Source organism: Sceloporus occidentalis, unplaced genomic scaffold (genome assembly GCF_023333645.1).
Source record: "Sceloporus occidentalis isolate IW3139 unplaced genomic scaffold, rSceOcc1.0.p SCAF_259, whole genome shotgun sequence".
Classification (NCBI taxonomy): domain Eukaryota; kingdom Metazoa; phylum Chordata; class Lepidosauria; order Squamata; family Phrynosomatidae; genus Sceloporus; species Sceloporus occidentalis.
In genome coordinates, this window is record NW_028317239.1 from 592,227 (window position 1) to 603,250 (window position 11,024).

Below are 11,024 nucleotides of genomic sequence, written 5' to 3' on the forward strand. Positions count from 1 at the left end.
GAAAACAATAAATAATAATATTGGTGCTATTAGGAAAAATGTCATTTCCAAAATGCACAAGCCATTAGTTTTTCTCTTTTTTTGTGCATTTTTCTGCTGAGCATGCTGTGAGTTGCAGTCCATATGAGTTGGATTACTTTGATTGTATTTCATATTGTATTCTATGAATAGGGAAAAGCCACTGTCCCTGTCCAAGGTGCTGAATGACATACCCTACACCCCATAACAAGTCTCCAGGAAAGGGGGGTTCCTGATACAGCAAAGTACTGGGGCTTATAGCCCTTTACAGTGGGCAACATGCAAGGGAGAAGGGCAACATAAACTAAGCAGGATCCCAATCGGATAAGGGTTAGTAAGAAAGATATTGTGGGGTTGCATTTAGGGTAAAATAAAGGGCAGATGGGCATTAAGAGGGTGGCATGATATAATAAATGGATCAGTGTGAGGGGTAGTTAGATGATACAAGGGGTTTTTCTTCTGTACACAGACCTTCTCAAGCTCCTGTTCGCTCAGTCCTTGGCAGCGAACTGATAGGGGGGGATGGGTGGGAGCAGGACTTAGCAGAGGAGAGCAAGCCCCACGTGGAGAAGAGGCAGCATCTCCTCCCACTGTGGAGCAGCTCAATCAGGCAGCAGAGAGCCGGATCCTGCCGTGTTAGCGGATCTTCCCTGACTATATAAAGGGATGGAGAGAGACGATCCTCCGCTGTGAGCCACACACACCCCAGAACGTCTTCCACCATGAGCTACTCTCTGGAAACTATAGGCAGCCCTTCTTATAGGAGGATGGCCGAGACTAGGACCAGTTATAGCCGGACCAGTAGTTCCCCATCCAGCGGGTTTAGATCCCAGAGCTGGTCCAGGAGCAGTCCTAGCACCATCACCTCCTACAAGAGGAGCAACCTTGCTGTCCCCAGAGGGTTCAGCTCCGGCGACAGCTTAGACTTCAGTCAATCGTCTGGTTTCAATGGAGACCTCAAGCATGTGCGTTCCAGCGAGAAGGAGCAGCTCCAGGGGCTCAATGACCGCTTCGTGGGCTACATTGAGAAAGTGCATTACCTGGAGCAGCAGAACAAGGAGATGGAAGCTGAGATCCAGGCCTTGAGGCAGAAGCAGAGCGGACACAGCCAGCTGGGTGAGATCTATGAGCAGGAGATGAGGGAGCTACGTTCCAATTTGGAACTTATCAGCCACGAAAAGGTTCAGATCCTGCTGGATTCTGAACACTTGGAAGAAGATCTCCAGAGGCTGAAAGACCGGTGTGAGGAAGAAAATCGGATCAGGGATGAAACTGAAGCAATCATTAGAGTTATGAAGAAGGACATAGATGACTCGTCCTTGACACGGGTGGAATTGGACAAGAAAGTACAGTCCCTGCAAGAAGAGGTGGCCTTCCTCAAGAACAACCACGATGAAGAGGTGAACGAACTGCTGGCCCAAATCCAAGCCTCTCACATCACGGTGGAGAAGAAAGACTTCCAGAAGACAGACCTGGCCTCTGCCCTGAGGGAAATCCGCTCCCAGTTAGAGGGCCACTCCAATAACAACATGATCCAGACAGAAGAAGTCTTTAAGTGCAGGTATGCCAAGCTCACAGAGGCAGCCGAGCAGAACAAGGATGCCATCAGGTCGGCCAAAGATGAGATTGCAGAATATAGGAAGCAGCTGCACAGCAAGAGTGTAGAGCTGGAGACTGTCAGGGGTACCAAGGAGTCTCTAGAGAGACAGCTAAATGACATAGAGGAGCGACACAGCCATGACCTGACCAGCTACCAGGTAACAGACGCTTCTCATGTGTATGGGAGGGTTCTGGTGTAGAATGTTACTCTAGAGATGGGGGAGCTGTCTGTGGTGCTGAAATGTGACCGGTCCGCATAGAATGGAAGAATGGAAGTTTGCAATTACACTGGGTTCTTGGTAGAAGGGTTAGGAAGTCTCTAAGATGTCTTATGGTCCTTAAGTTTTGGGATAATGTACAAGATGTTGAAAAAGCTACCTTTAGTTTTTTTGGGGGGGTTCTTTAGTGGGGGTTCTGAAACGGTATAGGAAATCTAGAAGAGGAGAGACACAAGGTGGGGGCAGGGATGTTTTGAAAGTGTGTGGTTCCCCCAAACAGTATAATAATAATGTTTTTCTAGTTTCTTTATATTTGGATGTAAAATGAATACTTTAATTTAAAGCTTAAGTAGCTTAAGGCTTGTTACAATATCAGCCCATTTGCAGTAGAGGTAACTTGTATCGTTGTCTCTCTTTGCTATGTGTTTGTCCCACTTGCGTGTTTCTGGAAAAGAGCAGGTCGGGAGGGCGCACTGCGCATTTTGTGGAAGTTCTGCAGTCAGGTGGTGGAGTGCCTGTGGGTGTGGGGGGTATATTTTTCTACAGGAGGTGTGGCCGTGGCGTGGGTTGTGATCTGCTGAGTGTTCTTTAGGGGGTGTGGCGCTGTGGAGCAGTGCAGTGGGGCTTCTTGGTGGAGGGTGTGGTGCAGTGACAATGCGGGTCTTGGGTGTGATGCAGGGGGTGTGTTGCATTTTACCCCATCACATGTGCATAATGAATCCCTTAACGGTGTTTTGGGCAGGTTGTCAATCTATGGGTGTAGGAGAGTGTGTGTTGGGGTGGGTGGAGTGCTGCAGTATGATTTTGTGTGCATGGGGTACTGCAGATAACTCATAATCAAGGACACTAGAGAAAGGCAGATGCCTCCTGACTCTTTTCTGCCTGTCTCCTTCCCTTAGGAAACCATACAGCAACTGGACAATGAGCTGAGATCAACAAAGTGGGAGATGTCTCGTCATCTGAGAGAATACCAGGATTTACTCAATGTCAAGATGGCTCTGGATATCGAGATTGCTGCTTACAGGTACCAGGGCAGAGCCTGCAGAATATTAATAGCACTGCAGAGGCTGAAGCTACACTAGCACATTGGAAACTTTAACATCTAATGTGTGAGAGTCAAAGCAAGCCTGTATGACATCAGGAGCACAAAACAATGATGGGCTACCCACCAAAAAAACTGATCCAATCAATAGTGCATTGGAACAAAAGAATATATGAAAACAGAAGAGCCCTTCATAATAAACTAATGGAATGTAGTGGAAAAGAAAGCCACAAAATTAAAATGCTATATCTGGTGTGATATGACCCTATAAATCATATAATAAATAAAACATTTGTGGTACAGCAGACATATATATATATATATATATATATATATATATATATATATATATATATATATATATACACTATATAAAAAATAGTCTATTCCATAATTAAGTCAGTTATGCATAGATTGCAATATAAGCATCCTACATGTTCTCTGAAATAGTAATTGATCATTTAAATCAAAAGTGGGATAATTGCCCTATTACAGTACTGGTTGACTCATCAGGGCCCAGTAACTAAAGTGGCTGATACAGTTAGCTGTATTAAGTAGAGCAAGGTGACCCAGCTGAATATCTGAAAGCAGAAAAGGGAAAAATCCCAACAGTTAAAAATAAAAACATTAGGCGGCAGCATAATATAACTACTGTGTTTGGAGAGAGTTTTATATAAGGATAAGTCTGTTTAAAAGGAAAGGGCAGTCTGTGATGGGATTTAGTAGACCAAATCAGGCAACAAAGCAGTATATATATATATATATATATATATATATATATATATATATTCAATATAGTGTCTACTTAGCACCATACCTTGCACCCTGTCACAGTGTATGTGTGTGTGTGTATATATATATATATATATATATATATATATATATATATATATAGTGAGATATTCTATATCACATTCTATATCACATGAATACACAAATGTAATCATTGCTAGACAGATTACATGGGTTTTTTTTATTATTTCACTTCTAGATTATTAATTCATTTCCATATACTGTCATATATGATGTAATCAAAGTCTCCCAATACAGCCAGGGCTATCAGGAACAGCAAATTTTCATTTTCCTTTAATTATTTTAATTATTTTAATTAATTATTTTAATTTTTTATTAAATTCTATTCTAGAATGTATAACTATCAGATATGTGACCCATACTCTTTTCTTTCAATAGGAAATTATTGGAAGGTGAAGAAACCAGATTCTCCACATTTTCTGGCATCCACACAACACCCTCCGTTTCTCACAGACAGGCTCCCATTACTATAACCTCTAGTCGGGTGCAACATTCCAGATCAGAGCCCCCAAGGGTTAAAGTGCAACACAAGTTTGTGGAGGAGATTATCGAAGAGACAAAAGTAGAAGATGAAAGGTTAGATATGGAAGCAGCACTAGCTGCAATGGCAGAGGATTTAGCATCAGGCTTTGTTGAGGAAGAGCAAGAAACTCAGAAAGAAGAAGAGGAAGAGGAGCAACTAGAAGATCAAATAGAAATGGTGGAAGAAGAAATTGTAGCAGCTGTAGAATCTACTGTACAGGCAGCAGCACCTCAAGAGGAGGAGGAGGAGGAGGAGGGTGGTGAAGAGGAGGAAGAGAAAGCAGAGGGAGAAGTAGAGGCAGAAGAAGGGGAGAAAGAAGAGGATGATGAGGAGGGAGAGAAAGCAGAGGAGGAGGAGGCAGAAGAAGAGGGTGATAAAGAGGAGGAGGAAGAAGAAGAAGTAAAAGCAGAGGAGGAGGAAGTAAAAGCAGATGAGGAGGAAGTAAAAACAGGGGAGGAAGAGGAGGAAGAGAAAGATGAAGGTGAGGAAGGGGTAGAGGAAGCAGGAGAAGATGAAGAAACAAAAGAAGAGGCTGTAGAAGGAGGAGAGGAAGAAGTAGAGGCAGAGAGTGAGGAAGGGGAGGGAGATAAGACAGAGGAAGCAAATGAAGCAGGAGAGGAGAAAGAGGAAGGTGATGAAGGAGAGACAGGGGAAGAAGTTGTAGAGGAAGAACAAGAGGAAGAAAAGGGAGAAGCTGAGGGAGAGGCAGAGGGGGGTGATGATGCAGCTACTGAGGATGCACAAGAAGATGAAGTAGTAGAGGAACCTATAGTGGAAACCAAGATAGTGAGAGTGAAATCTACAGTAGAGGAGAGAGTGGTTGAGGAACAAAAAGAGGAGAAGGTAGCTGAGGAGACAGAAGATGAGAAGGAAGAGGGAGGAGAGGTAGAGACAGAAAAGGCAGAGGAAGCAGAAGGAGAAGCTGAAGGAGAGACAGAGGAGAGTAAAGAAAAGGAGGAAGAACAGAAGGGAGAGGCAGATGAAGAGGGAGAGAAGGAAGAAGCAGAGGAAGATGTTACCAAAAAGGAGGAAAATATGGCAACACCTGAGGAAAAAGATTCCCCAAAGGAAAAGAGTGTGAAGGAGATAATTTCTACCTTCAAAGCAGCCTCTGTAGGATCTCAAAAAGATGAAGCTAAAGAAGCAGAGGATGAGAAAGACAGCAGCCCAAGGGAAGAGGGAAAGGAAGATACAGCAGTGAATGGAGATGTGGTAGAAGAAGAGGAGGAGAAGGAAGAGAGTGAGGACAAAGGTGTGGTTACCAATGGTCTGGACGAAAGCCCATCAGAGGACAAGGAAAGTGGCAAAAGCCAGACTGTTGTCATCACCAAGAAGATTGAGACCACAACCAGTGAAGGCGAGGATGGAACAAAGTACGTCACAAAGTCAGTTACAGTCACCCAGAAAGTAGAAGAACACGAGGAGACCGTCCAAGAGAAACTGGTGTCTACCAAGAAAGTGGAGAAAGTAACATCACATGCAGTGGTCAAGGAGGTCACTGAAGAGAAGTGAAACAAGAGCCGCAGCAAGCAGCAGGACTGAATAAGCCATAAGATAAACTGCATGTAAAGTGTCAGCTTCTAATGGGCTTCTAGCAGAAGGGGTTCTCTCGTGGGGTGGGGGCTCCAGACACTGTACTATTACTTTCCGTGCAATACTTTGGGGGAGGGGAATGCATGCAAGCTCCAGATGTGCCCCTCCCACACAACTTTGGGAAGTCACACAACACAATTGCATGACATGTTTAAGGAGGATAATGTTGGGGAGTTTCCTAAGTTGTAGTGGGTAAGGTTTATTGTGCTGCGGGCACTAGATTCCCATAGATTGTGAGCTGAATTATGCAAAGAACCAACTGAGCCAAAAATGGGGGAGGGTGTCCATGAAACAGAAGTTTTCTCGCCTTAAAAATAACAAAATAAACCTGTCCTTATGTTTACCTCACTGGTGCAATTAATAGACTGCAGGTCATGGGAGAACCTGGGTGTGTTTAAAAGCAACCTGCTGTCGATTTATGTAAAAGTGATCCTTGCTCAATAAAAAGGTCATATTGAAAATATCTGAGATTCTTTGAGTTCGTTATCTATCCAAAATATAACTGGGAAGAGCCCAGGCCGAGACGGGCCATCTGGCACACGGGGCAAATGCCCAGCAGCTGGATATGCCCAGCCAAGCACTATGAGAGCAGTAAAAACATGGCGCGCGGATGCGCATATACAGCTATCGGTCACACTTACATCATCAGGTTGCTGCTGACCTTAAGGTGCTATGGCCGCCTTGTCGTTGCCACTCTGGCCCTGGTAGAGCCAATCATCCTCAACGTACCCATTTTCCCCTGAATTTGTATTTGAAAATGATCCAAAATAAATGTATGTCCCACTAGTGCCAATATATAAATTTACATAGAATATTATTCCATAGAATAATATTAGCCCCTGCACCACGCCGGCATTAAACCTCCACAACAAAACCGTATCCCGTATCCAAACCCCCAGCCCCACCAGGTGCCACAGGACCTACCTGAACCGCCTCTGAAGGGACAGGCCAGATGCCACCGAAAGCCCACTATAGTGACCCCTACAACCCCACCGGGGAAGAAGAACCGACCTGACGCTTACACGCATCCAACAATTCACCAAAGCCCAACAACAATTGCCCCTTGAGGAGCTCCAGTACCCCCGACAGGCAACCCAGAAAGCAGAGATAAAGTGGAGGAAAGGGGAAGGGAAAAACCACGCTCACCTGAAGGCTGAACACCAGCCAAGGTGGATGCAACCGGCCTTGCCTCAGGTGTTCCCATAAAATCAGCATTGGTGCGCCTGTCAGCTACCGAGCGATCCCCCTGCAAGATGGCCTCCCGAGGTACCCGTGCAGTGGGCGCCATGTTGGATGTTTCTTTAGGTGAAAGGAAAAAAACACTTACCTTTAGGAGAAGCTGCAGCCACAAAGCTGTAGCGTAGTGCCATTTTTTGTTGCTTGCAGTAGAGAATCATTGGCAGGGAGGCACTCCTACTGAAACTAATGGAAACGATTCCTGCGCATGCATGTGGGGTCTTATTAGATCTCCTGGAAGTCTTGTGTTATCCGGCACTGGAGCTGGCGGGCAGTAAGTATAGCGCCCGGTGGAAAGCACAGAATGTGTTTTAAGCCAAGGCCCTGGAGGGGGTGAGCAAAGAGGGCAAATGCATAGGGAGGGATTCTGATAAATCCCTCAATGCGTTAACAAGAGGGAAAAACATGAAATGAGACATTCAGGTACCGTATGCATTAATGGGGGGGCAGAAACAGTCTAATAGTCTAATATTAAGTAAACAGAGACACACTAGCCTACAGAAGGGAGAAAAGAGACATGTTAGAAACATTGAAATATGTCACGGGACTAAAAAAAAAGTCCAATTGGGGAGAATTTTTATATAACAAGAGTGCCCGTGCTAGAAGACATACGTTTAAGTCAAAAGGTGAAAGACTGAGAGGGGTGAGAGACAGTCTACAGAAAGAGTAGTACATACTCTTAATAGTAAGAAATTTAGGCAGAAAGAAATAAATGAAGAGCATAGAGGGTAAAAGGCAGCAGTAAGAGGTAAAACATTATGTACAATCAGCGATGTTTGAGGGGTACAACCAGTATCTGTGGATGGGGCCTGCTATCCCTGCTACCTGGGGATTGGCCCCCAGGGACTCCGAAGCCTGGTGGCCCCAATGCGAGCATTGGGGGACAGTGGGACAAGCATGGGGCAAATTGGAGGTACACTGGATAGCAAGAGACTGGGGGGCCCTGTCTTTAGCTTTGTTCTTGGCCCCCAAATTTTTGATGGCAGTCCTCCTTATAATATCCAACAGACATTCATCCACATATAGGATTCTGCTGCACCTTATACACATCCTGCATTTCTCTCTTTTTCCTCCCCCCTCCCCTTCTTCTTCGTCTCTCTCTCTCTCTCTCTCTCTCTCTCTCTCTCTCTCTCTCTCTCTCTCTCCCCGCACAGTTTGGATGAAGGTGTGGTCCCTGCAGATCCCAGAGATGCTGTAATATATACAAAAATATTTCCAATGTCATAATCCGGCTAGGACAGAGGTGACCTCATCACTTTGCAACACAATGCGAAGTCTGCAGGAATGCAGAGGTCCTGAATTAAAGGGAAAGTCCAATGGATTTTTTTTTTCTTTGATAAAATACAGTTTTTTCTGGCAAGAAGGTGTAAAGGGGACCAAGAGGTCGACCAGCACATCCAAGGTCATCGGCTTCCTCGCAGGGATAGCTGCTCTGGTTCTCAGAGCAAAAATGCTCCTCCAAGTAAAAGGGCCCCCAAAGGACCGGAAGATGAAAAGGGGCCCTGGCACTTTAAGGCCAGCAGGCGCTACATGACATACAAGCGCGGCTTGCCAGATGGCCAGATGGATTTCCAATCTAACTAGGATTTCAATCTTGTTTCTTATGAGCAAGAATCATGAACAGGTAGTAAATTATGAGTTCATATAGGAGCTTAAGCTAAAAAAAATAATACAACATACTTACATAGGACATCAGGGGAGGAAGGAGGGACAGAAGGATTCGGATATGTTATGTAAAATATGTAATGCAGGATTGTTACCTTCCTGGTGAGTAATGATGCATAAACTCGCCTGGCAGAGCTGCAGTCAATGCAATGTTACCCAAAGATGCGATGACCTCTGCGCTATCGCATGGGAATATCTACTCGCTGTAAAGCAGATTGGGCATTGATTCAATTAGACAGTCTATACAATAAGCACAACAAAAACAAATCATGGTGTAACTGGGAGACAGGTAAGCAAAATGACTTTTTTTATAGTTTGACACATTTTATTTCGTTTTGCCACAAATGGGAAGTTAGGTGACCACCCAGGGGGGTTAAGAGGTAAGAAAAGGTTTTCATTTTAAGTCCCCCTAAGCACTATTGGGACCATTTCTGAAAGTTCTCATAGATAGGTCATGCGGAAGACACTGGGCGGTGTGGTCAACCCCCCTAGCATTGCAGTCAGCCCTCTGCCTGCCTAATTCTATGCATTTTCGTACTACTTGCAGGCAGACTCACCCTATTAGCCAATATGGAGCGGGGCCACCGTCATCATTCCCAGGTGCGATAGGTCACAGTAGGTGGATCTACCATAAAGGTCATAATATTGAATATAAGTCACAGTAACTATAATTTCCACTATACACTTAAACTGGATACTTTAGTTGTTATAATGGTAGGCAGGCGCATGTTAAGGAGCCCCGGGCATCTGTCTCCTCTGCTCGTGATGTTGCCCTTCATGTTCTAATACCTGAAACCCAGAAGATTTGGAATCCCTATCACAAGATAAGAGCACGATCTGTACAGAAGAGAAAAGGAGCGGTATAAATGGATGTGCTGGAAGGTATAATGAGGGCAATTTGAATACAACACCTCGTATGTAAAGTCAGAACGCACTGACACCATTTGTTTCTTATTTAAGGCATTGCCTGGAGGCTGAGATGTGTCAGCAGCATGGAAAGTGACTCTCTTATTATGCTCGTAATCATAAATATTCAGAATGCAAATTCTAGTTAGAGGGCCAAGAATCCAACTGACGATTCGGCAATCGTGCTGAGGGAACATACTAGCCTATAGGCACAAATGGAAGAACAAAAATGTCACAGGTAACCAATTAGATCACCGGAAATTGAATCCCACCAGAGAGGGGATGTTGACAGGAAATGCTAAACATCACACATAACATTCCAACAGCAGAGAGTCAATAATATATATAATATTCTAAATACAGGATAACAAACCATATACAGACTCAGGGCCGTCTTAACAGCATTATAGGCCCCGGGTAAACAATGAACTGGGGCCCCTACACCCCCCACAAAAAAAAAAATGACGAACCTTGACGAAAAAGGGGTTAACAGCAGCACGCAGTGTTTACTCGACGCAGTGTTGAGTAAATTATAGATTAAATTATAGTTTTGTTTATGCAGCACAAACCAAATTATGACCCAAATTATGACTTCTGCGGGGAAGTTAAAATGTAACGAGGACTGAATGTTAGTTGCGAATGCAGCTGTTATCTGTACATTATTCTCCTGCTCTCTGTGTGATGTCACCGATGACATTATATCACTGAACGAGGAAAAGGACAGGTTCTTGGTGACCCAGTTCTGCATCTCTGACGTGTCACTGGGATCCGTTGGATTGCTTCTCTCTAAACAAGTTCTGCTGCTCGGTATCGGCTTATGTTTTTCAGGCAGTGTATGAGCATCGACACACCTCATACCATCAGGAATAAAGATACCGAACAAGATTAAAGAGGCAGTACTGCCTGCGTTTCTCCAGGCATTGATGAGGCTTACTTAATTCATGACTGCTGTTGGCAGGGCTGGAATGGAGGTCTCTTGGCAATACCAGCCGGTAAAAGGTAAGCAGCCACCAAATGGCATACATGTGGCCACACGACCTAATCTGTGCTAGGTGATGTCAGGAACCACAGGGATTCAAACCTGCAACCTTGTGGCATCTAGGTGAATCTTGGGTTGCTTTCTTCTGTCTCTCCTTGGCCATGTTACTCCTGTGTGCTCTTGACCCATCTGCCCCTCGTTCAATCAATTAAGGCCTAATATAAACCAGGCTTTATCCTAACCTCAGGGCTAGAGCATTGTGTCCTGGCCTTTGCATTGTTTATTTTTTTTATCCCTGTTCTGCTGTGTGCCTTGCCAGAGGGCTTCCAGCCGTGCCCCTACCTCCTACCTCTGGCCTTGCTGGTGCGCTTCCAGTTTCCTGCTCACCAACGTCACAGGACCACACGCTGACCTCAGTGGACAGTCCTGGCC

The 11,024-nt window shown here is 44.8% G+C and overlaps 1 protein-coding gene across 1 annotated transcript; it reads left to right on the forward strand.

Annotated features, from left to right (window-relative positions):
* The first annotated feature begins 740 nt into the window (after positions 1 to 740).
* Positions 741 to 5,725, forward strand: LOC149275895 (neurofilament medium polypeptide-like). The gene is made up of 3 exons (XM_089504179.1): positions 741 to 1,775; positions 2,735 to 2,859; positions 4,069 to 5,725. Exons 1-3 carry the CDS (start codon positions 741 to 743, stop codon positions 5,723 to 5,725), a joined length of 2,817 nt encoding a protein of 938 aa, XP_089360305.1.
* Positions 5,726 to 11,024: the final 5,299 nt, after the last annotated feature.